The 27,309-nt window shown below is 42.6% G+C and overlaps 1 protein-coding gene across 5 annotated transcripts in view; it reads left to right on the top strand.

Annotated features, from left to right (window-relative positions):
• Positions 1–27,309, top strand: part of mapkap1 (MAPK associated protein 1) — a 244,695-nt gene that overhangs the window by 97,033 nt on the left and 120,353 nt on the right. For all 5 annotated transcript variants that reach the window (XM_033048807.1, XM_033048806.1, XM_033048808.1 and 2 more), the window contains one exon: positions 10,922–11,094. In XM_033048807.1, coding sequence (XP_032904698.1) covers positions 10,922–11,094 — 173 coding nt within the window. The remainder of the gene's footprint in view (positions 1–10,921; positions 11,095–27,309) is intronic.

Raw genomic sequence — 27,309 nt, 5'->3', positions numbered from 1 at the left:
ACTGAAATTAGCTATCTCTCAATGTTTTTTGTAGAGGAAGAACATTTCATTTCCATAGAACACTCAGTATCCATCACTTTGGAAGTTTGTCATTGTTTTTAAAGTAAATGTAAAATCAGTGTGCATCGAGCAGTGTTGCATAATCGGAATTGTGATAACTTGCTGTTTGTGGTGTTTGTTGAGAACAAATTAGACCAGGATGCTTGGATTTTTTTGTTTTACTGTCTTTTCCTCTACAATGTCATAGGTTCTTTTATTCTCCTGTGCAGGTAGTCAGGGTTTCAGGTCCTTTTGGTTTCACGTCCCTTCCAAGAAAGGAGAGCTTTGATGTTGCCTACCTTCAGTATTGTATTGAAATCTCAGATGTGCATTCAATACCTGGAGTGGAGCTGGAAACCAGAAATGTCACCATTTCCTGCTCTCCTGTGATGCTGCCTGTCCAGCTGAGTTACTCCAGATTTTTGTGTCTATCTTTGGTTTAAACCAGCATCTGCAGTTCCTTCTTGTACATTATCCATATCTGTCTATTCTCTGCACTTCCATATGCCTAGCCAAAAGCCTCTTAAATGCCACTGTCGTGTCTGCTACCCCTGGCAATGCAATTCAGGCCCCCACCACTCTGTATAAAAAACCTTGCCCCGCACATTCACATTGAACTTTTCCTCCTCTCACTTTATAGCTATGCCCTCTAGTGTTGGACAGTGCTGGAAAAAGTTCTGATTGTACCCTCTCTATGCCCTCATAATTTCATATACTTCTATCAAATCTCACCTCAACCTCTGACATTCCAGAGAAAACAATCTAAGTCTATCCAACCTGTAGCTATCCAGCCTGCACCCTCTCTAAAACCTCCGCATCTTTCCTGTAATGGGGCGACCAGAGCTGCATGTAATGCTCCTGTCCCACTTAGGCAATTTTTTAGGGCGACTACAGGCGACTAGGCTGTCGCCGGGGTGTCGCCTGTATGGTCTCCTCAGTCGCCCAAAGAGTCGTACCTTTTTTCTGGTCGCCGCTGGATTTTGAAATGTTCAAAACTTTTGATGACAGTCGGCTTCAATGGGCTTGACGCCAACGATCGTAGCCTGACGTAGGTGCTGTCGCAGGATGACGTAGGTTGTCGCCGGTGCTGACTTCGGTGAATTCCATTGGCGGTTACCTACGTCAACCGCGTCAAGTACCGGCGACTGAATAGTCTTACCTTGGTGGACGTAGGTGTGGTCGTAGGTGGACACCCTAATGGTCGCCGGTTGGCGGTAGCTTGATGTCGACTAGGAGGTAGGATGTTGTAGACTTTGTCGTAGACATTGTCGTAAGGGGGTCCAGTCGCCGGTTTTTCGACAACCTGTTACGACTATGACAGTCGCCGAAAAAATCGCCTAAGGAGACAGGCCCATAATACTCCAATGCGGCTTAAACAAAGTCCTATAGAGCTGCATCTTAGAATGAACTAAGCCACTCCAATACTTCACTTCTGTTTGAGAAGATTTGTTCAGTAAATCACTCAATTGCTTTTGTTAGTTAGAAAGAACCATTAAGGACGAACACCATGGTTTTGAAAATTACAAATCGGGTGAAATAAGATAGCAGTGACTAATTAAAGGCAACTTGGTTTGAAGTCTGAAAAATTGAAGATGGAAAGTTTTTAAACTGGTTATTTATTAACGATCACTTCTCCTGCACCAGAATATTTCTACATCACATCAAAATATATTGTCAGAAGAAAATACTTTGGCCTTTCCAGATATTATTTTAGTTAAATAACTACAGTCTTTGTCAACAATATGACGTAAATTTTTGATGCCTTATAATACCCTTTTTAAATGGCTCAGCAATGGAATGTTATGAAATACTTGGTTCTTTTTAGTAATTTACCAGAGTATTAATGACTGTCCTGCAACCTCTATATAGTGATTCATCATCTGATAATGGATTGAAAAATATGTTTCTCCAATAGTATTTGATTAAATCTTTACATCGACATTTAAGTCTTTGAGGAGCACCCTGTTCTCCTAGGATTAATAGAGTTTGGAATGTGTAATTCATTCTTATGGTGATAAAAATCCTATTTTAACATTTAAAGCTTATTGATTTTTCTAGAAAGTGATTTAAAGCGATAGAAGTTAAAAAAAATTACATTTGAACCCCTCTGGAATTACTTGGCAATGATGTTGTGTTATCAGTATGGAATAGATCATGTAGCTGTGAATTATTTATGTGGCCTACATCTTCCCAACATTGGTTTTATCTCTGCACTGTGGATGAATCCTCATTTTCTGAATCACAAGCATACTGTTGTTACTTTCATTTTTTTATTGCCTGAATAGCTTGCTATATATAAAGGATATTATGTCTCATTCATGATGGTAAAAGTAGTTTAATCATGTTCAATAATTTGAGTTATTCAGAATTTTGCAGTGCAGTATATTTCCCTGGGCCTTTTGAAAATTGATATTTGAATAGATCTGCAAAATAAGAGGGTAAAAATATGCAGCACCTTTAGAAATGATGATTGGTGTTCTATATGTGGCACTGTGTTACTTCCTTACTTACTGCCTATTATGCCTTCTGGCATGCAGGGCAGCAACGAAGGTCCTCCACTCAGTGTTGATTCCTTCAGTTGCTGTTTCCGTAACATATTTGTTTTACGAGACGGGGTTGTTAGCCCTGTGCTCAACCTCCAACCTGGAGGACCAGTGGATCGCTCTTCGTCACGTCTCTAACCTTCGACCTGTCCAGCATGGGAGACCCTAACTAGGAGACGAATCTCCCGCTGGCATAGCTCTAGGGGTCACTGAGACACACAAGCCCCCCGACCACGACAAGGTTGCAATCCAACGGGGAGTGACACTGTATGGATTATCTACAATACAGCCATAGTGGGAACTTTATTCACTGGACATTTCTTTTAATAAATAATTCAAATTTGCTCTTGTGATTTGGGGGATCCCATTTTATGTTGTGGGTCCATGGACCTCAAATAATACTAAATAGGAAATAGATTGAAATTATCCTGACCACTGGTTTGAAGTTTCCAGAATTGACCAGCCTTAATGAACAAAGGTACACAAAAATGCTGGAGAAACTCAGCGGGTGCAGCAGCATCTATGGAGCGAAGGAAATAGGCAACGCAGTTCAGTAGTGAATACAGTCTCACGGTTGTCACGGTGGCCATTAAAGCAATGGCAACATTTGACAAGGATTTCTTCAGAGGCTGTCATTAAAACAGTGGGCCAAAGGCTATATGACAAGACCTTTACCTCTGCCTCATGTGATAACTGACACGGATACCCCCAAAGAGATGTTTAAGAAAGAACTGCAGATGCTGGAAAAATGGAAAAATCATCAGTCTGAAGAAAGGTCTCGACCTGAAAACTCACCTATTCCTTCGCTCCATAGATGCTGCCTCACCCACTGAGTTTCTACCTCCCAAAGTGATACTCTGTTTCCCCAAAATAGACATTACATTGACTTTTGTAATGATTTTGAATGGCCCTGAGTGAAAGATGTTGCCTTGTAATTCATCATTCAAAAAGATCGTATTTTAGTAAAGTCACAGATCTACAATTTGAAAGTATTAACATTTCCGAAATTGCGTTGTTTTTGTTGCTTTGAATATGTGGAGCAGTGCAATGCTAATTTAAAATATTAACAATTGTCTACTATACTGTGCAGTGTACAAGGAGTCACATCTAATTTAGTCGGTCATCAAATGGTGTGTGAGACAATAAGCAGCATGCGTCCACTATCATGTAGATACTGTTGAGTGCAGACGATTGTTTCACTTAGTATTTCAGATGTTAAAAAATGGCTGTTATGTTAACAGTGATGAGTAAATGTGGCAACTGTTTTACAGATTATGTTTAAAGTACCTCTTGGAAATATCTGCAGTGTTCTGAAACATTAGACTTCCATGCTGCAGTGTTTTCTTTAACCTGATTTTATCTTTCTGCATTGGAAGCACCCTGTGGTCCACTCAAACTTCATTTGATTAGATGCGCTGAGCAGTAATATGGTTCATTTCTTTCCCCTATAGCTCTGTTCTTTTAATGGAGATTTTGGGCTGTCGGAGAGGTTCATAGGAGAAAACAGTTGGAGGGGGAGAGCATTATCTACCTGGCTGAACTGAACATCAGTTTAATTTATTGTCATGTGTACCGAGGTACAGTGAAAAGTTTTTGTTGTGTGCTAACCAGTCAGCGGAAAGATCATACATGCTTACAATTGAGCCATTCACAGTGTATAGATGCATGATAAGGGAATAACGTTTAGTGCAAGATAAAACCAGTAAAGCCCGATCAAAAATAGTCCGAAGGTCACCGATGGGTTTGGTTGTAGTTCTGGACTGCTCTCTATTTGTGTAGGATGGTTCAGTTGCCTGATAACAGCTGGGTATAAACTGTCGCTGAAAATGAAGGTGTGCGTTTTCACATTTCTATATACCTTTTGGCTAATGGGGGGGGGGGGGAGGAGGAGAAGAGGGAGTGGCAGGGTGCGACTCATCCTTGATTATGCTGCTGGCCTTGCCTAGGCAGCGTGAGTTTTGTAGTGGGAGACTCCATTGTGAGAGGTACAGACTGGGGTTTCTGCGGCAACAGACGGGATTCGAGGATGGTGTGGTGCCTTCCTGGTGCCAGGATCCAGGATGTCACGGACAGAGTGCAGAAAATCCTCAAGGGCGAAGGTGAACAGTGGTAGTGCATGTCGGCACAAACGATGTCGGAAAGAAGGGGATGAATATTCTGCAGCGTGACTTTCGGAAAAATGCTGAAAAGCAGGACCTCCAGGGTTGTTATCTCCGGTTTGCTTCCAGTTCCTCGTGCTGGCGAGAGCAGGAACAGGGAGATACGGGACCTGAATGTGTGGCTGAGGAACTGGTGCACGGGGCAGGGATTTAGATTCTTAGATCACTGGGATCTGTTTTGGGGTAAGGGGGAACAGTACAAAAGGGACGGATTGCATCTTAACAGGTGGGGGACCAGCATTCTGGCAGGCATGTTTGCCACTGCTTCACGGGTGGTTTTAAACTGAATAAGGGGGGTGGGGTGTCAAATGGGATAGTCGAGGATGGAGTTAAAGGGAAAGAGTTTCTTAAATGTGTGAGTGGAGAGACAGAGGGGTATAAAATGAGGGTAGAAGCAATAGGTAGCAAGGTGAAAAGTAAAAGTGGCAGGCAGACAAATCCAGGGCAAAAATCAAAAAGGGCCATTTTTCAACATAATTGTATAAGGGGTAAGAGTGTTTTTAAAAACAAGCCTGAAGGCTTTGTGTCTCAATGCAAGGAGCATTCGTAATAAGGTGGATGAGTTGAATGTGCAGATAGCTATTAATGACTATGATATAGTTGGGATCATGGAGACATGGCTCCAGGGTGACCAAGGCTGGGAGCTGAACATCCAGGGATATTCAATATTCAGGAGGGATAGTCAGAAAGGAAAAGGAGGTGTGGTAGCGTTGCTGGTTAGAGAGGAGATTAACGCAATAGAAAGGAAGGACATTAGCTTGGAGGATGTGGAATCGATATGGGTAGAGCTGCGAAACACTAAGGGGCAGAAAACGCTAGTGGGAGTTGTGTACAGGCCACCTAATAGTAGTAGTGAAGTTGGGGATGGCATCAAACAGGAAATTAGAAATGCGTGCAACAAAGGTAAAACAGTTATAATGGGTGACTTCAATCTACATATAGATTGGGTGAATCAAATTGGCAAGGGTGCTGAGGAAGAGGATTTCTTGGATAGCTTTCTAAACCAACATTTAGAGGAACCAAAGAGAGAGCAGGCTATTCTAGACTGGGTATTGAGTAACGAGGAAGGGTTAGTTAGCAGTCTTGTTGTGCGTGGCCCCTTGGGCAAGAGTGACCATAATATGGTTGAGTTCTTCATTAGGTTGGAGAGTGACATTGTTAATTCAGAATCAAGGGTCCTGAACTTAAAGAAAGGTGACTTTGAGGGTATGAGACGTGAATTGGCCAAGATAGACTGGCAATTGATTCTTAAAGGGTTGACAGTGGATATGCAATGGAAGGCATTTAAAGACTGCATGGATGAACTACAACAATTGTTCATCCCAGTTTGGCAAAAGAATAAATCAGGGAAGGTAGTGCATCCATGGATAACAAGGGAAATCAGGGATAGTATCAAAGCAAAAGATGAAGCATACAAATTAGCCAGAAAAAGCAGCCTACCAGAGGACTGGGAGAAATTCAGAGTCCAGCAGAGGAGGACAAAGGGCTTAATTAGGAAAGGGAAAATAGATTATGAAAGAAAACTGGCAGGGAACATAAAAACTGACTGCTAAAGTTTTTATAGATATGTGAAGAGAAAAAGATTAGTTAAAACAAATGTAGGTCCATTGCAGTCAGAAACTGGTGAATTGATCATGGGGAACAAAGACATGGCAGACCAATTGAATAACTACTTTGGTTCTGTCTTCACTAAGGAAGACATAAAGAATCTGCCGGAAATAGCAGGGACCGGGGGTCAAATGAGATGGAGGAATTGAGTGAAATCCAGGTTAGCCGGCAAGTGGTGTTAGGTAAATTGAATGGATTAAAGGCCGATAAATCCCCAGGGCCAGATAGGCTGCATCCCAGAGTACTTAAGGAAGTAGCCGCAGAAATAGTGGATGCATTAGTGATAATTTTTCAAAACTCTTTAGATTCTGGAGTAGTTCCTGAGGATTGGAGGGTAGCTAATGTAATCCCACTTTTTAAAAAGGGAGGGAGAGAGAAAACGGGGAATTACAGACCAGTTAGTCTAACATCGGTAGTGGGGAAACTGCTAGAGTCAGTTATTAAAGATGGGATAGCAGCACATTTGGAAAGTGGTGAAATCATTGGACAAAGTCAGCATGGATTTATGAAAGGTAAATCATGTCTGACGAATCTTATAGAATTTTTTGAGGATGTAACTAGTAGAGTGGATAAAGGAGAACCAGTGGATGTATTATATCTGGACTTTCAGAAGGCTTTCGACAAGGTCCCACATAAGAGATTAGTATACAAACTTAAAGCACAACGGTATTGGGGGTTCAGTATTGATGTGGATAGAGAACTGGCTGGCAGACAGGAAGCAAAGAGTAGGAGTAAACGGGTCCTTTTCAGAATGGCAGGCAGTGACTAGTGGGGTACCGCAAGGCTCAGTGCTGGGACCCCAGATATTTACAATATATATTAATGATTTGGACAAAGGAATTGGAATGCAACATCTCCAAGTTTGCGGATGACACGAAGCTGGGGGGCAGTGTTAGCTGTGAGGAGGATGCTAGGAGGCTGCAAGGTACTTGGATAGACTGGGTGAGTGGGCAAATGCATGGCAGATGCAGTATAATGTGGATAAATGTGAGGTTATCCACTTTGGTGGCAAAAACAGGAAAGTAGACTATTATCTGAATGGTGGCCGATTCGGAAAAGGGGAGATGCAACGAGACCTGAGTTTCATAGTACACCAATCATTGAAAGTAGGCAAGCAGGTGCAGCAGGCAGTGAAGAAAGCAAATGGTATGTTAGCATTCATAGCAAAAGGATTTGAGTATAGGAGCAGGGAGGTTCTACTGCAGTTGTACAGGGCCTTGGTGAGACCACACTTGGAGTATTGCGTACAGTTTTGGCCTCCTAATCTGAGGAAAGACATTCTTGCCATAGAGGGAGTACAGAGAAGGTTCACCAGGCTGATTCCTGGGATGGCAGGACTTTCATATGAAGAAAGACTGGATAGACTCGGCTTGTACTCGCTAGAATTTAGAAGATTGAGGGGGGATCTTATAGAAACGTACAAAATTCTTAAGGGGTTGGACAGGCTAGATGCAGGAAGATTGTTCCCGATGTTGGGAAGTCCAGAACAAGGGGTCACAGTTTAAGGATAAGAGGGAAGTCTTTTAAGACCGAGATGAGAAAAACATTTTTCACACAGAGAGTGGTGAATCTGTGGAATTCTCTGCCACAGAAGGTAGTTGAGGCCAGTTCATTGGCTATATTTAAGAGGGAGTTAGATGTGGCCCTTGTGGCTAAAGGGATCAGGGGGTATGGAGAGAAGGCAGGTACAGGATACTGAGTTGGATGATCAGCCATGATCATATTGAATGGCGGTGCAGGCTCGAAGGGCCGAATGGCCTACTCCTGCACCTATTTTCTATGTTTCTATGTGAGGTATAAATGGAGTCGATGAAAGGAAGGTTTTTTTGTGTAATGGCCTAGGCTGCGTCCACAGTTTGCTACAATCTCTTGCAGTCTTGGATAGAACTGTTCCCAAACCAAGCTGTTGATGCATCCTGATAAAATGCTTTCTACAGCACAAGTGTAGAAGTTGGTGAGAGTTGTTGGGGGGGATGCCGAACTTCCGAAGGCTTCTAAGGAAGTAGAGGCGTTGGTGTGCTTTCTTGGTCGTTGATTCAATGTGGGTGGTCCAGGAGAAGTTGTTGGTGATATTTACTCCAAGGAATTTGACGTTTTCAACCATTTCTACTTCGGCGCTGTGAACGCAAACTGGGGTATGTGTACCACTTCGCTTCCTGAAGTCAATTACTATCTCACGAGAAAGCTCTGGCAAAAAAAAAGCCACACATTTCCTCTGTTTAAGAGAATGATGCATATATGACTTCAAAAACTCCAGATAAATTATGATGGTGAATTAATGTGGAGCTGAAAAGCACACTGAAATACTGTTGGAGGGGCCGTCTCTTGTGTCTGATTCTCCAATTGGTGATCATGCCTGCTGTTTGTGAATGTTTTATTCATCAAATTCCCCTGAGTTAACCATGGCCAACATGAGGGTACTCTCAGTATGCAGTGGATTACTAAAATTTAGAATCTTATGTGTGGAATGAAGATGGAACTGGATTCAATATTACTTTTTGGTTAGAGATTTAAATAATCAGTTGAAAAGAAAAATCATCAAGGCCATGGAGAAATGGCAAGGCAATTGACATATTTTGGAAAACTGTACAAAATACACACGCAAGCACAATTGGACATGCAGGTGCATATGTGCGATTCTGTTCTGTATGAACCTCTTTTAGACTCTGACAATTATTATCACCCATCAAAGCTGCCTAAAACTGCTATTGATGGTTGATAGCAATGGGGTGGGGTGAGTGTGTTTATGACCCCTACAACATTAAAAATACAATATACTATTATGCTCTTAAATTGCAAATATACATTGCTTGAACCTGACATTCTCACTTGTCTTGTTAAGTCAGGTACCTGAATGATTGTGTGTTGGTTTTCTTTCAGGTGGAGGTCAGAATGCCCTTTTTAATACTTACTTTGAAGTGTGGCTCTTGAAACTAGCTCTTCTGATTGGCATTATTATATTGGTGGGAGTATCCCATTTACGTGCCTTGTTAAGCAGAACATTTATTTTAAATGTTCCTGCTGGTATTAAAATAACTGATTGGAAAATCTAGACTCTGAACTCAATTAAAATGTATTTTCATTTGGTGAAAAAGATTCCCTGCACTGCAGTGATTGATCTTGCTGCTTTATTTATATATCATTTTAATGTGGTGTCTTCCTTGTTAATGATAAAATCCAATAGTTGCATGTGATGTAATCTTGAAATTGATTAAAAGATCATTTACAATTTTGCAGTTTTAGATTCTTGGATTTTGTTAGGTTGCGTTATCACCCTCTATTGTTATTTAATTTATTGTCTTCTCGCCTATTAGAAACCTGCCCTTGTTCTCAACTCTGCTCCCTGCTGTTTTTCTGTCCCATTCTTAACTTTGTCGTCACAATTCTGTTGAAAGATAATGAACCTGAAACACACTGATGCCTCTCGCTGTGGATGCTGTTTCACCTGTTGAACATTTCTAGTGTTATATATTTGCTTTGATTACATGTGCATTTGGTGTAGGTGTATACCCTAAGCTTACTGAAGCATTTAATGAGATCAATTATTTAATGTTCTCCAATTGGCAGGCTGTGATTAGTGGGGTACTGCGGTAATTGGTACTTGGTGCCCCAACTATTTACCATTTATACGTTTGGAAGATTTGGTGCTAAACCGCACTTAGAATGAGATGGAAAGTAGGGAGTCGAAAGCTTCACGGGAATTTGGACCACCTTTGGGCAAGAAACTGGTCGACACAATCTAACATGGCAGAATGTGAAGTTAATAATTTCAGTGCATAAAACAGAAAATAATAATTGGTAATTTTTGATATTCAAAGAGTCATAGTACATATATCACTGGAAACCAACTTGCAGGTGCATCCAAAATGATCTGTCCACCTTAATTGAGAGAACATTTGTGGCCAAATGAAAGATGTCTTTTTGAAAGCAAACAGGGACTTGGTGAGATGGCACCCAGTGAAGCAGTGTTCAAAAAGGGATTCTTGCTGTAGAGTGAGTGCAGCTAAGGTTCACTGGACTGGTGGCAGGGGTGGTGAGTTTGCAACATGAGAGATGCATCAGACTATATTCTCTGTAGAAGAAGAGGAGGTCATTGAAACAGTGAAGAGTGATCAGTGAGAAACACTGAACATTGTGCCAGATGCAAGAGAATGTTTCCTTCCAGAGACATGCCAAACAAGTCTCAGAATGAGGAAGGCCATTTAGGACAAATAAGGAGAATTTCTCTCACAATGAGCAGCAGACTGTCTGGAATTATTTATCCCAGAGGGAAGTGGAGGCTCAGCCATTGAGTTAATCCAAAATGGACGGCGATGGGTTTCTGGACATAGTAGAGAAAAATGGTGTTGAGTTAAATAACCCACAAGCTTGCCAAAGGGCCAAATGCAACAGTTATTTATTTTATTCTTGTGGCTATGATAAACAATGTATTCTGTTGTTCTGGTTTAGGTGTAAGTTGAGGTACACCCATTGTAGTCAGCTCATTGACATTCAGAATAAGTGTTTATACAAAGTGTACTCCCAAATGAATATTTCTCATTTGACCTCTTTTTTATTTTTCCCCTCTCACAGGGCCACATTGGTACCACAGCAACCAAAAATATTGATGTCTACCTCCCCATGCAGACAAGCCAAGACAAGATGCAGCCAATGACTGTGGTGACAATGGCAAATGCAAGAGTTCAGGATCTGATTGGCTTGCTGTGCTGGCAGTACACCAGTGAAGGACGTGAACCCAAGCTGAAGTAATTAAAACACCTTATTTCCTTTCGGCTGAATGTGTTCCTCTTCCCTTTTGTTATTATGTCTTGCTCCACAGTGGAATCTGCAGGTGGTACTTGGCTTGGCAAAGATGTCAACAGTTATCGTCCAGCAAAGCACAGTGGAAGATGTGCAATATCAACAATCCGAGCTTTAAAATGTAGGAAGCTTAACAGAGTTGCAGGATGTTGTAGAGATTGGCTGGAATACAATCGGTGCTTCTTCTTCTTCTTGCGTATGGCGTGCACAGCCTAAAGTTGTAGGACAACTTGTTCTATTTGATCTTATTTGACTGTGCACACCAGGGCAGACCACGTGAAGGTTGCAATCTCCCACTCCGATCGGTGCTTAGTTTTAGAGTATTAGTTTTGGAAATACAATATGGATATAGGTCCTTCAGCCCACTGTGTCCACACTGACCATCGATCACCCATTCACACTAATTTCATGTTATTCCACTTCCTCGTCCACTTCCTACACATAAGGGGTCGTTTTTAGAGGCCAATTGACTTACACACATGCACATTTTTGCGATGTGTGAGGATACCAGAGCACCCGGAGGAAACGCATGGAATCATGGAGAACATACAAACTCCGAACCGAGAGCACCTAATGTCAGGATTGAGCCTGGGTCTCCGGCGCTGTGAGGCAGCAGCATTGCCAGCTGTGCCTCTCTACCGCCCTGTGTGATTTTGAACATGACAACACGTGTTTAAAATCTATTGCCTTGTCACAGGGACTAATATACAATGGGATGATAGACGAGCAGAACCCAATGACTTACAGGCAAGTCAGAATTTATTGAAATCCGGTTGATTGTACTCCATCTAAAGGAGGGGATTGAAATAATCAGAGATGCCAAAGCATGAATAAAGGCTTAATTTGCACAAAATGGAAAATGTGAGTTCAACGAGATCAAGGCAGAGGGGAAGAAAGCAGGATGAGGTACTGATTTTCAATGATCAGCCACGGTCATATGGACAGGTGAAGTAGGCTGAATGGCCTGCTACTAATTTCAGTGTTTGTTGTGTGGATGACTAGTTCTGCTTTTCCAGTAGAATGGAGGGTTTTTTCTCAGGCAAGAGATTAATTCATGATCAGTGATCAGCCATGATCATATTGAATGGTGGTGCAGGCTCGAAGGGCCGAATGGCCTACTCCTGCACCTAATTTCTATGTTTCTATGTTTCTATGAGAGGCAGCCTTTAATATTGAGGCTGGAGATTGTTTATGCCCATGACCTTGGCTTTCACGTTTACTGGAGCATTGGTTGAAATTAGCTCAGGAGAATTGTTGGATGATGGGCTTCTGTGGAGATTGGAGCAGGCTGATGTCCATTTAGACTTTAGCCTTCAGACATACAGCGTGGAAACGGGTCCTTCGGCCCACAGAGCCTGTGTCGACCAGCTCTCTCTGATACACTATATTACACACTAGGAACAATTTACAATTTTATACTTTACTAGACCAAGGGGGACCCGTTAGAGCAGTTGCCGGGGGGGGGGGGTCTGCAGCGTCACACACACAAACTAACCCCCCCCCCACCGATATATTAATATTATTCATTCGCTCCTTTTACTCCATTCCACACCCTATCCACTCGGGCAAAGCCGCCAACTGCGCAGGCGTGGCTGGAGAGGGAGGGGGTGAAGGGGGGGGAGAGAGGGTGAGGGGGTGAGGTGGGTAGAGAGGGGGGGGGGGTGCACGGCATCACGGGAGGTCTGGTTCCAGAACGCAATACTCCACCACTCGCCCATAGGTCCCAATACTCACCACTCCTAAGGGTGGGAGGGGGGGGGGGGGGAGGGGGTTGAGGTAGCACCTAGCCAGGTCGTAGAGCAGGACCTGGGAGGCTGGGGGCGGACATGGACTCGAGGGAGTACGGGCGGGCGTCGACCAGATGACAGCGAGGGCCCGACTTCATCTCCGGGCCCATTCTTTCTGTGTCTTTTGAAAAATCGTGATGTAAAAAGCCGCCAAGTCTTTGAAAATAAATGTTACCTTTAAGGATTAGTACAATTAAGTGAAAAACCGGGCTGTCTTTTGAGAACAATAAAAGCAACGTTAATGTATTAAAATTTTCGAAGTATGATTGAAACAGTCAGCACAAAAATAAATGAACAACTAAGTATTTTGAAAGCTGTCAAAAATCTGTCAAAAATCACGAAGTAAAAAAACGTGTAGTTAAACTTTTTAAATTGTAAAGAAATGAGTACAATGAAGTGAAAAACTGTCTTTTAGGAACAATAAAAGCAATGTTAATTTCAAAAATACAAAAATTGCAAAGTCTTGGCTTTAAAGATGTGGAAGTGAGCATGAAGCATCATTTGCAAAGTGAGAATGACCGTTGGGGAGGTGGTGAAGCATTTGAAGAATGTTCTGGAATTGCTGCCCTCCCCCTGACCTGACTGGAAGCTGTGGAATATTCTGTGTGTGAAACGTCACTCCTTCTGTGTGGGAGAGGGCGCCGAGCAAACCCATTGTGACGCCATCAGCGAGAGCTGCTCGTTTAATAGTCTTGATATTTTTAAACATTTTCAGTAATAAGTCGAGAAATAAAGCATGACATTTTCAGATAAGGTGATTTTGGACTCGACGGGAAAAATGTCAACCGGAATATGTAAATATTATCGTTACCATGTAGTTTTTACGCGAAGATGTAAAAACACATACACACATACAAGATCAGACTTTTAATAAGTATATGATGATACGACAATAATTAACATAAGCTAATTAACCTACAAACCTGAAGGTAGACAAAATTGCTGGAGAAACTCAGCGGGTGAAGCAGCATCTATGGAGCGAAGGAAATAGGCAATGTTTCGGGTCGAAACCCTTCTTCAAACCTACAAACCTGTTTGCCTTTGGAATGTGGGAGGAAACCAGAGACCCCAAGAAAACCCACGCAGTCACATGAAGAACATACAAACTCCGTACAGACAGAACCCGTAGTCAGGATGGAACCCGGGTCTCTGGCGTTGCAAGGTAGTAACTCTACGTCTGCAACACTGTGCCGACCCACCATTATCTACTTGACATTCTTGCCTGAATATGATGGCATACACTTCATTTTGGCTTTCTCACACATGCCGGACTGCGTCGTCATTGTGTAGCATTTATCATATTTGGTTTGTCATTGGGTGACATTTGTCATGTTTTTCATCACCTCTTGCCATTTGTGACCGGATCTTTGATTTAATCTGTGGATTGTTACATTTCTTAGCTCTGTCTAGGGCATAATATTTTTATCTACCTTGCATCTGGTCCTGGGTGGGCAGCTTCAGGCTGCGCTAAATGGCAGGTCCTCTTTGCCATTTACAGATTGTGGTGAAGGAGTTTTGGTACTAATTGCCACAATATCCGCCTGGGAATGAAGGAAGGAACAGCCGATGCTGGAATGTGGAGGAAAAAAAAGCAACGTCTGGAGGAACGTGACGGATCCAGCAGCATCGTGATTGAAAATAGAGAAACTGGAAGAAAAGGATGATATCCTTGAAGACAAGGTGGGAAGAGGTGTAGTCGAGGTAGATGTGGGAGTAGTTGGGTTTATACTAAATGTCAGTAGCAAGTTTGTTTCTTGAGATGGAGATGCCACATCCAGAAAAGGAACGTTCCAAATGAATTGGTAATGGAGGTGACACCACCGTCGATGGATCAATTCTGGGTAATGATAAGTCAGAGTATTGGAGGGAGATTGATAATCGAATTGGATCATGCCGTAACAGCAACCTTGTACTAAGCGTCAGCAAGACCAAGAAGCTAATTGATGATTTTAGAAGAGTAAGGCCGCGGACCCATGAACTGTCTTCACCAATGGTTTGGCAGTGGAGAGAATCAACAATTTTTGGGCATGTATATCTCTTAAGATCTATCCTGGGCCCAGCACATTCTTCTTCCTCATGTCCGGCCATCTTCCATATCACGTCTTTCCGGCTGGTCAGTGATGGTTGATGGTGGTTGCAGAATTGGCTACTTCAGTCAGTCACTGTGGTACAGTTTCTGTCGTCAGCATTGCCCGGGATGCGCCACGTGAAGGCTTCTGCTTGCATCCCCGGCCCAGCACATTGATGCAATCATAAGGAAAAGCTCATCATCACCCCTACTTCCAAAGGAGATTGAGGAGATTTGGAACGTCGATGAATACTCGTGAACCTCTACAGGTGTAGGGTAGAGAGCATATTGAATGGTTGCATCGTGGCCTGATTCAGCAACGCGAATGTTCAGGGACAAAGGAGATTACTTTTGAATTTGAGAAGGGGGTGCAAGTTGTTAGCAAAGGTGATCAAATTGCCGAGTCCTGTACCAACACAGTCCAATGTATTGAAGAAAGTTGGGGAGGTGTATCAGATTTGGCACACAGCCAACAAAAAGGCAGAGGGAGCGATGGCCGATATGACTGTTTGGATGTGTAAGAAGTGAGAGAAATCAAAAGACAAGTCATTGAGAACAAGTTCTGCCAGGCAGAAGAGTATGATGGTGGAGGAGATCTGGTTGGACCTTTGTTGCAGAAAGAAGTGGAGGGGTTTGGCATCTTCCTCATGGGGGATGGAGGTGTGTAAAAAGTGGACATCTAGAATGATGATAAGGTTTTGAAGGCAATTGCCAAAAAGGTGGCAGGCATGCAAAGTGTCCCAGATGTAGGTAGGAAAGGACTGGATAAGGGAAGACAGGTTGGAGTTGAGGAATGAAGAGACCAGTTTGGTGGGGCAAGAGTAGGAGGAATTGTGTGGCTACCAGGATAGTCTAATTTGTGGATCTTGGATAACAGAAAGAAGTGGGATATATGGGGTTGGGGCACTGGGGTACAAAACTGCCTGGTTTTGATGTGCTGGATCTGATTTTGGGTTGTTTGCATCTGCCATGCTCGTAGTGCAAAATGTCACAAGGGAGGGTGTCAACCATGAAAATTATACTATGTCTTCACATACACAAGTGTGATGGTCATTCCTACCAGTATTGTAAAAGGCAGATGCATTTATGTGGGAAGGAGCTTGGTGAGATGAGAATGAGGTCTAATTTTGTTTTGGTTTCTCCTGCTGATAATATCCTTTGGGCGCAGTCAGTCGTGTAGAATAATGTGATGGAAAAGATGCATTTCTCAGAATTGTAACCGGGCTAGTTGACATTGCTTATTGGTAGTAAAGACAGCACTGTTATTGTTAGAATTCATATCAGAGAATGAACTATTTTATCTCTTTTGATATGTGGCTTCAGGACAAGACTTCAAAATGATAAAGTGTGTCCTTGGATGTTGATATTTCTTATGTTGTTAATGTAAAGTAATTTATTTAATTGTCTTCTGACATGTCTTATAACACTTCCAAATGGAACAAGGAATTTTAAAATTTCCCATGGTTTTGCAGCTCGTGATAGCTGAAATGCGCCAATCTATTGATTACAGTCTGCTGTGACATGATTCCTTTTGTTTTCCTTGCATTCTGTCATAAATTATCAAAATTAGATTTGCAAAGCTTTGTTGTTTAACTTCTGTAATGTATAAAAATGCTGTTTTCTATACAGTCGTTCCTGCGATGACCCTTTTCACTGTTTCTCCTTTTGAAAAAAAACGCAGTCCTTATTCGTGTTTCTGATCATCAAGCTACCTCACCCTGTCAGCTCCACATTATTCTTGCTCATTTTGTGATGTGTTTGAAAAGATTTCTTCCTCTTAACTAAATTCTCTGACAATGGAGAAGAATCAGTGGTTTCAGTTGATTGAATCAGGACCATCCAAAGACAGAAATAATGTGTAACAATAAGGCTCGTGGTTGAATTTGTTCTCTCAACATTTACATTTGCAGTGAGATTGTCCCCAAAATGTACAAATGGTCCAAATCATCTTGATCTTGTGAATGATTACAAGATCATTGATAGAGAATAATAGAGAATTGGATGTACAAGTTCCTAGCTGTTCTTCAGCTGACAGCACATTTTGTAGTCTTGCGTCCACCCCTGAATCATTGCCCTCCTGTTCACCAGTCACTCTAGCTGGTCTGCATTGACTCCTCATTCAGCAGTACCTCAATTTATAAATCTTCATCATATCTATTGTCACGTGTGCGGAGGTACAGTGAAAAACTTTGTTTTGCATGCTAACCTAACTGATCAGATATGCTATACATAAATACAATCGTCAAATCCGAGCAATAGGTACACCTCATAGTCAGGTCGGGGGGAGTCCCCCCCACCACGGGTACCAAGTAATCCCGTGCTACCTGCTCCTTGGTCAGATAGTCGGCGACTAAACCCTCCCCCACCTGGTTTGCCAGGTGAGGAGGGGGCTGTGGACCCCCAGCAAGACCAAAACCCGTCAAAGGGCGGATGAGCTTCTAACGAGCCAAGGCCCATCCACACTTCAGTAGAAGTGGCGATCACTGTCGTATATAGCATTGTAAGGGATGATGATTTAGCGCACACACCAAAATCCTATACTTCCAGCGGCGGAAGTCCGCAGGAACTGAATGACAGGGATGTGTGGTGCGTCCGTCACCGTTCCCATTTGGAAACCAGCACCACTGCATCGCTAATGTTTTCAACGATGATGAATGAGGGAAAGATTTAGGTTGCAGAACATAGTTCCTGGTATTGAAGCGCATCGATTCCATAGACAGGCCAATGACCACGATGGGGTAGTGAGTTGGACAGCACCATATATTGTGGAATTAATATACCTAATCTCATTGGAACTGTTTTCCTCAACCCCTCATGCAGATTTGAAAATGTTAAAATTAAATATTCCTTGAGTCACTTTTTAGGGTTCTATGGCTTGCTCACATATTGTTTAAAAGCGTGCTGAGCTGTGGAGGGATCTGTGTGTCCTTGTATTTGATTCACAGAAGGTAACTATACAATTGCAGCAGGATATTGGGAAATGTGCCATGTTATCAGTTGTTTCTGATAGACAAAGTAGAAACATTCTGCTTAAGGTGCATAGAGCATTTTTGAGATCACACCTGGGATAACATGTACAGTAAAAAAAATAGAAAGTGCCAGAAACACTTAACAGATCAGGCAGCATCTGTGGAGAGAGAATCAGTGTATGTTGCAGGCCCTGCTGTGACCATCATTGGTCTCCTGGTTAATAAGTTGCGACTAGTTCACAGTGCGTTGATAAGACTAATAGAGCTAATGGTATAGTGTGGAAAGATTGGGTGGCCTGATCTTGTATCTGCTGGAGTTTTTAGATCGAGAGGAAACTTATTCAAACACAACATCTGAAGAGGTTATGTCCTGAGGATGTTTCCTTTTACTTGGAAATCAAGTTCAAGTTATATTTATTGTCACATACACCAATTGGTGCAGTGAAATTTGAGTTACCATGCAGCTCACAAATAAAATAAAATGAACACAACACTATAGAATTTGATATGAACAACGTTACCCATTGTGAGGAAAGGCAATAAAGTTCAGACATCTTCCTCTTGTTCATCCATGGTCGGGGTGTCTTTGAGCCCTTCGCAGTCGCAGCAACGGCGGCCCGATGTTTCAGGCCCTCTCGCCGGGATGAACGAAGCGTCGGAACGGAAGAACACTCTCAGCGGCTTGGAGTTCCGAATCGGCCACATCTTGCCGGAGACCGCGGTTCCTGAAGTCCACAGGCCGAGCTGGGCGGAGATTCAACACTGGCGATCCTTGGCAAAAGATCCCACGCCTCCGCGATGTTAAAGTCAGCGCCGCTCGTGGCTGTTAGCTCCGCAGACCACAGCTCCACGGTGTTAAAGTTGGCAGGCCCTCCGGAGCTCCAACACGGCGATTCCCGGTAAGGCATCGCCTGCTCCGCGATGGAATCCAAGTGTTGCACCGCTGCTGAAGCTTTGGCCGGTCTCTGGCAGGAAAGGCCGCTCCAATCCAGATGGTAGGCTGAGGGAGGGGGGGGCGGTGAAGATGCGGCTTGGAGTAAAGGCGCATCCTCGATCAGGTAGTGACTGGGAAACAGTTTCCTCCTTCCCCCCCCAACCCCCCACATAAAAAAGACTAAAAGACCTTCCAAAGACATACTTTTAGACAGACTAAAGATAACAAAAAGGGTGACAGGACGGACAGCTGCTGACGAGGCTGCCACACTCAATGGCGCCACCACTCGATTGAAATACAGAACCTTTTGGAATTATGGTGTCAGAAATTTTGGAGATGAGAAGACATTTTCTCTGTGGAAATAGTTGTTGAAACTTAATTCGTTGAAATGGTTGAAAGGGTGGTTGAAATGGTAGAAAGATTTTTAGTCAAGTAGGTATGTGATAAGCAAGGAGGAGAGAGTTTACTCTGGATATGCAAAAATGTAGAGTTTAAATTATAATTGGGTCATGCTTAAAGAGATAGTTAGCCTGCTCACACTCCTAATTCACATTCACGGAATTATATCACTTGATAATTCATTCAAATATGCCCTCCCATACCATCATCTTAAATCCTCATGGGCTGCTGCATCTAAGCTGGATCTATCTTAGGTGAGCAACAGACATGCCAATAATACCTGAATTTTCTCACTGGTAAAACCCTCAACTATTCTCTTTAATCTTGCATACCTACATCACCATCCTATTAACTTTCCCTGCACTCCCTGCTCACTTCACTGTAAGATCACACACCCTTGATAGGGAATCACTGTTTTAAAACACACATTTTAAAGAAACCTCTGCAAGTTGCCCTTTTGCCTGTGTGAATCCAGTATCATTACAATGCCATTTTGCCTTCTTTTGTTTTATATCACTTATTAGAATATTGCAGATATGCTTAATCCAATTGCAATCAATGTTTAAATGCAATTTGATTGAATAATCAATCATTCTTACTGTTCCTTTCAACCTCTCTTGGAACTGGTTTGGGTTTAATCAATCTGTGGTCATCTGGGGTCATTCTTGAGGTCAAATATGTTAATAGCCTTGCCGACAAGAACTGTCTGTTATCAAGCGAATAAGTTGCGCTTCGAAGCGAAGCGTAGGCTTTGCCAGTGGGTCGATTGTTTTATGACCTGGGAAACAAATGATGTGTATTAAAAGATCAAAAGAACGGCAGATCCTGGAAATCTAAAACAAAGAAAATATTGTAAATATTTGGGACTGCATATGTGGCAAGACAGATAGAATTAGCGTTTTATGTCAACGACCCTACAGCAGTGCTGGGAAGGATTGGGTTGTGTGGGTTTGTGTTGGAAAGTCACTTGCTGCATTTTTTTGAAAATGTGATGAGGAAAGTGTGTGTGATCTGGTCCGTATGAGTTTTCACATGGCATTTAGCGAGATCTCGGATGTTAACATGTTAGAAAATAAAACCCAGACTATTAAAAGACACAAAGTGGTAGAGTAACACAGCGGGTGAGGCAGCATCTCTGGAGAACATGGATTGGTGCCATTTCAGGTCGGAACCCTTCTTCAGGCTGATTGTAGAAGAGGTGAGAAAGCTGAAAGAGAATGGGGGCAGCACAAAGTCTAGCAAGTGACAGGAGGATATAGATGAAAACAGGCAGATGGTTGGACAAAGGCCAGATATGAAAAGACAAAGGTGTGAGATAAAGAGGTAAGGATAGAAAAGACATGAACTGTGAAGCCAGAGGAAGGAATATAGATGAAAGGGAAAAGGAATAAATGGTTGTACATCCATGTGGGGCACAGGGAAGGGGGGAGGGAAGAGTGGTTGCTTGCAAGTTAGTTACTTAAAATTGAAGAATTCAATGTTCATACCCTTGGGAGTTAGGTAGCCGAGCAGAATATGAGGTGCGGTTCCACCAGTTTGCATATAGTCTCACTCCAGGAATGGAGGAGGCCCCGGACAGAGGTCAGAATGGAAATGGTAAAGGGAGTTGAAATGATGAGTAACAGAGATCCAGTAAGCCTTGGTGGACCGAGCGCAAGTGTTCGGCAAAACAGTCACATAGTCTATGTAGTCACCATGCTGATGTAAAGGAGGTCACATTTGTGAGCACCAAATGTAGCTTAGCGGAGGTGTATGCGAATCTTTGACTCGCCTGGAAGGACTGTCGGAGTACCTGGATGGAGGTGAGGGAGGAGGTATAGAAACAGGTGTTGCAGAGGAAGTACCCGGGGAGGGGATGGTTTGGATGGGATGAGTGAACCAGGGAGTTGTGGAGGGAGCGGTCTCTGCGGTAGGCGGAAAGGGGCAGTGTTGGGAAGATGTGACAGGAAGTGGGATCACGTTGAGGATGGCGGAAATGTGGGAGAGAGATGTGTTGGATGCGGAGACTGGTGGGTGTAAATCCTATGTGATGCATACGAAAATTAAACTGCACGGAAAAATTAGCAAAATAGTGCTAATAATGTTTTGAGTTCTTCTGACAGCGTTGATATATCTTTCCTGTTAATATTGATCAATGACATCATCTTAAAGCTTGCAGAATGCATGTTGAGGAAGGAAGCTGGAGACTGCAGGATATCGCTGGATTTTGCAGATGGACAGAAATGGCAAATGGAGTTCAGTCTGGTGAATATCGACGTAATGCATTTGAAGTCGTCCACAAAGTAAAGGCAATATTGATTCATCAGGATGCTGCTGGATTGCAAAGTTTTTGCTGTGAAGTAGTATTGGCTAGAGTGGATGTGTTTTTGGAGCAGGGAAGGCTGAGGTACATGAAATTTGTGAAGGAATGAAATCCTGCACCCTAGAAATGAGGAACATAGTTTTCAAGTGTCAGTGGAAAGATTAGAGAGGGGGGGGGGGGGAGTGAGATCAACTATACCCAGAGATGGATGGGCAGGGACCTGGCAGGGACATCACTGTTTGAAGGGGTGGTGAATGCAGAATTTTTCAACCATTGGAACTACATTTAGAGTGCTGTAAACTGGAAAACCTCGAAGAAAAAGCATGACTTCAGGTAAATGCACATGGAAAAGCACAGGAACAGGCCCTTCTGTGCACAATATCTGGATCAATCATGTTCCCAAGACTCTCATCTGCCTACATGTGATCCATACAAAATCATGAGAGAAATAGATCGGGTAGGCCCACAGTCTATTGCCCTGAGTAGCATAATCGGGAACCAGCGGACAAAGGTTTAAGGTGGGGAAGATTTAATGGACACCTGAGGGGTAACATTTTACACAAAGGGTGGCGGGTGTATGGAACGAGCTGCCAGAGGTAATTGAGACAGGTACTATTGCAACGTTTAGGAAACATTTAGACAGGTACATGGATAGGATAGGTTTATAGGGATATATGGACCAAATGTGGGACTAGTGTGGATGGGCATGTTGGTCGGTGTGGGCAACATGGGCCGAATGGCCTGTTTGCACGCTGCATGACTGTGACTCTGACTCTATGATTAGTCATGATAGCTCTTCACCGGCTGGTGTTGAAGAGATGGCAAGAGAAGTTTGCATTTTATTTGGCAATAATAAGTAATATTTGGGATGTTGTGCGTTTGCCTTTTGCTTCCAGTAATAGTTAAATGTGTATAATCACTTCAAAAACTGTCCTCCCACTCACCAGATGTAATTTTATTTGTTGCTATAAAGAGACATTCCATCTGCTCCTTCATATAAATCAAAATACAAAGATTTAAAAATGAAGTGAAATATGAAGGATGTTATTTGAACTTTAAAATACTTCCAGGAATTAAGAAGGTGCATGTGCTAAACTGTTTCTACCTTTTCAAACATTTATTGTTCCACGTAGAGTAGTTTAGGTTGAAATTATTTGTATCTGTTTCTCCCAACATTTCCTCACTGCCCATGCAACAGGAGCTGAGGGCAGAGTCACCCTGGCCAATTCTAAAATACCACGCAACTTTCAAGATAAATGGCAAGCCATGCTACTTACACAGAAAACCTCAAGGTTGCACACCTTGCACGTGGTTTCCTTGATAGACAGGAATTATTAATCATATTTCTGTTTTGGTATTATAATTTGTTTACAAACATATACCATTCTGAAATTGCTATTTACATTATCATTAATGGCGTGGTAACATCTGTATTATTTAAAGCAGAATTGAGTCATGACAACTGGTCTCGTATCAGTTTATATTCTGTATTAATAATGTCATATTTGAACTGATTTGTGGAAATTTGTGAATTAATTGGTGAAATTGCAAATCAGTTAGTCAGTTCAATAATTCATTGTCAAGTCAAATCAATAAACTTTGTAAATCAACTCAATTTATTCATAAATGATCTGTAGATCAAGTGACCAATTAAACAATTAGCATGCACTTTGTAATTTATTAATTGAGAAATCAATCATTTAATTAAAATTCCAAATTTAAACCACACATTTTAGAGACATAATGGCATATGAATAATGGAATAATATTTTACACTAGTGGTATTTGTGCCAACATTTTGAAGCCAGTGATACCTTGACATCGGGAGAGGAGGAGGGAGAGAACTGAAATGGTCCATTAGCTCATTGTCTCTGCCCTCCCCTGTCCATTCACTGTCACCAGCAAAAAATTGAAAATCTTATTGGTTTATAACTTTCTTAAATATCTACAGATGCTGAACATTTATTTTAAAACATTAGCGTCATTCATTATCACAGGCATCCTGTCTGGAAAATAAAGTTTCGATTTTTGTTTGGGTGCATTGTCTGGGCAGCTACTGCATAAGGCATTTGGTTACCAGCTCAAACTTGGAGTTTCAATTTCAGTGATGTGACTTTACCAACTTCACGGCTGCAGGGTTTTGACAAGATCGCATATGGTAGACTTGTACAGAAGTTTAAAGCATAGAACAGCATAGTACAAGAACAGGCCCTTTGGTCCACAATGTCTGTGCCAAACATGATGTCAAGACCATCACTTATCTATCTGCACATAACCCATATCCCTCCATTCCCTGCCTATCCAAACATCTTTTAAATGCCACTAACAATCCAGCTTCAACCATCATCATCCCGTACCAGGCACTCTCAGCCATCTGTGTTCAAAAGCTTGCCCCGCACATCTCCTTTAAACTTTGCCCCTTTCACCTTAAAGCTATGTCCTCTAGTATTAAAGCCCATGGGATCTGAGGCTTGGTAAACTGGATTCCATGTTGGCATAAAAAAATAGGTGCACTAGTAGGCCATTCAGCCCTTCGAGCCAGCACCGCCATTCATTATGATCATGGCTGATCATCTAAAATCAGTACCCCCTGTTCCTGCTTTTTCCCCATATCCCTTGATTCCTTAAGAGCTAAATCAAACTCTCTCTTGAAAACATCCAGTGAATTGGCGTCCACAGCCTTCTGTGGCGGAGAATTCCACAGATTCATAACTCTGGGTGAAGACGTTTTTCCTCATCTCAGCCCTAAATGACCCACCCCTTATTCTAAAACTGTGACCTCTGGTTCTGGACTCCCCCAACATTGGGAAATGTTTTCCTGCATCTAGCCTGTCCAATCCTTTAAGAATGTTATATGTTTCTATAAGATCCCCTCTAATCCTTCTGAATTCCAGTGAATACAAGCACAGTCGACCCATTCTTTCATTAATGTCAGTCCTGCCATCCTGGGAATTAACCCGGGAATTACGCTGCACTCCCTCAATAGCAATAATGTCCCTCCTCAAATTAGGAGACCAAAATTGCACACAATACTCCAGGTGCAGTCTCACCAGGGCCCTGTCCAACTGCAGTAGGACCTCCTTGCTCCTAAACTTAAATTCTCTGGCAATGAAGGGCAACTGAAGGCTTTATTCACTGCCTGCTGTACCTGCATGCATCCTTTCAGTGACTGATGTACAAGCACACCCAGATCTCGTTGCACCTCCCCTTTTCCTAATGCCTGCTGTACCTGCATGCATCCTTTCAGTGACTGATGTACAAGCACACCCAGATCTCGTTGCACCTCCCCTTTTCCTAATCTGACACCATTCAGTTAATAATCTGCCTTCCTGTTCTTGCCACCTAATAGGATAGAGGGCAGAGAGTCGTTGTCAAAGGGTGTGTTTCTGCCTGGATGTCTGTAACAAGTGGTGCACTGCAAGAATCAGTGTTGGCACCTTTTGGATGATATTGTAAACTGTCTGATTAGTACGTTTGCAGACGACACTGAAATTGGTGGAGCCAAAGATAGCAGATAAGGTTGTCTGAGGATATGGCAAGACATGGCTGGAAAGTGGGATGGAGCAGGGACACGTGGAGCGTTGTATGGTTATAAAATCTTTCAGTTTTCCCAAAGCATGTCAATTTAATAGCCAGGCTGAGGTTTGGTGTATCTTAGACTGCTGGAACTTTTTGGTCAGCTTTGATGCACTTGGTAATAATTGGGCGAGTAGAGTAGGACAAAGACACATCCTTTGTCTCTTTTAATTTTTTTTTGTTTCAAGTTTTGTTTTCCATTATCTAGGAAGATATTTTAATAATAATAATAAAAACTTTATTTTGGACTCAAGGTCCAGACAAGGGGTAACATTGCATAAAAATGCATTGCATATTAAAAATATCATAAAGTACATATAAAATCTTAGTATATCACATAAAAGCATCATATATATATTTAAAAAAAACACAATACATGAATTAAAATCCAGAATAAAAGAATGATCAATGTCCTACAACAAGACAACGATACCAGTGTCTCCACAGCTGGGATTCATAGCGTGTAGTGCTAAACCTTATGTTTGACAAGGCCTCAATAATTACATTTTTAGAGTAATTTATCCTGCACATTTTATTATTAGCTTGTCCTCTTTTATGCTTTGCATTTCCCATCGTGTCCTCATCTCTTCTGATTTGCAATGTGTAGATGGTGTTCATTGTGTATTCATGAAACAATGACTTGTGTTGCATCAGAATTCACTAAGGGAATCTTCTGGGCAGAGTATGGCAAAATGGATGTTATTAATAATTTTTATCAGTACTACTTGGAGAAGAAAATGTTCATTTTAGTTTATGGCAAAGTATACTTTCTGAGAGCATTTATTCTGAGAGCTTGCATTCTGAATGGCCTTGAGTACTCATGGCCTAATGTTGCAAGATTCAACTCTGAACTTGACAATTTCATTTTTTTAACTTCTGGACTACAGGAAATTGAGTGGCAAATGAAACTTAGATGCTTGAGGAATGCATTTTCAAAAAAAAAATTTGTTAGCTGTAAAATATCAATGTTCTTTAACGGGTAAAAGTTGTTGATTTTTCATTGGTTTAATCTTATTATTTATCTCTGCAATTGGATGAAAGATTTAAAATACTTTGTTACAGTGGAGCAGTTATCTAAGCTGCAGTGATTTATCAAAAGCTATTAGAGGTTCTGGAAGTAAGAACAAAAATTGCAGGAAGTGTTTAGCAGGTCAGGCAGCATCTGTGTAAGGGGAAGAGGTCAATATGCCCAGTCAGTTAACTTTTGTGAAGTTAAAGGAACAAATCTCAGGCCACAAAGTGAAATGTCTAATAGGATGTAATGTTGGAGATTAAATGACAAAGTATTAAATGTACAGGACCGAAGAGAATAATGTGATGCTAAAGAAATAAAAGTTTGTTCCAGTGGTATGCATAAGGGCAACCATGATCACCACTTGGCACTGGAGCTTGTTGGACAGAAGGCTGAAGGCCGGTGGGCGGCACGACTCACGTCGCAGCGGCCTCTGCAGTCCGTCTGTCTTTTTGTTATTTTTTGTCCCGTTTTAATGTAATTTTTATTTATTTTTTGATAGGGTATGTGTGTGGGGGCGGGGGGCGGGGGGTGGGGGGGAAACTTTTAAAATCTTTCCCCTGCACGGAGAACCCGACCTTTTCCCTGTCGGGTCTCCGTTGTCGTTGGGGCTGCAACGTGGAGCGGCCTCCAGCAGGAGCGACCTGGGGCTCCAGTCGCGGAGCTGCGGACTTACTCACCATCATAGAGCTGGCCGAGTTCGGAGCGGGTGGAGCTGTGGTGGCGAGCTGCTGCGACCCGACCCCGGGGATTCGGAGGCTCCAACCGCAGGTCTGGTGGACGGGGACACCGGGAGCCCGCGGGTCTCTGCTGGGGGACAGCTTTTCAGGGCTTCCGCAACGACGACTTCTCCCGCCCGAGTCGCGGGGTCGAAGAGTACCTGGAGCGGGGCCTTACATCATCGCCCGGCGCGGCTTCAACGGCTGTGGGACTTTGCTAGCGCCTGCCGGGGGCTCCAACAACAAGACCCGGAGCGCGGCCTTGCATCGCCCGGGGGGGCGTTAATGGCCGCGGGACAATTGCCATCGACCGCCGGGGGCTTTGACTCTGACATCGGGAGGTATATGGGGAGTGCAGGGGAGAGATAAGTTTTTTTGCCTTCCATCACAGCGA

Source organism: Amblyraja radiata, chromosome 32 (assembly GCF_010909765.2).
Source record: "Amblyraja radiata isolate CabotCenter1 chromosome 32, sAmbRad1.1.pri, whole genome shotgun sequence".
NCBI classification, from domain to species: Eukaryota; Metazoa; Chordata; class Chondrichthyes; order Rajiformes; family Rajidae; genus Amblyraja; species Amblyraja radiata.
This window is presented reverse-complemented; position numbering and strand designations above follow the sequence as displayed.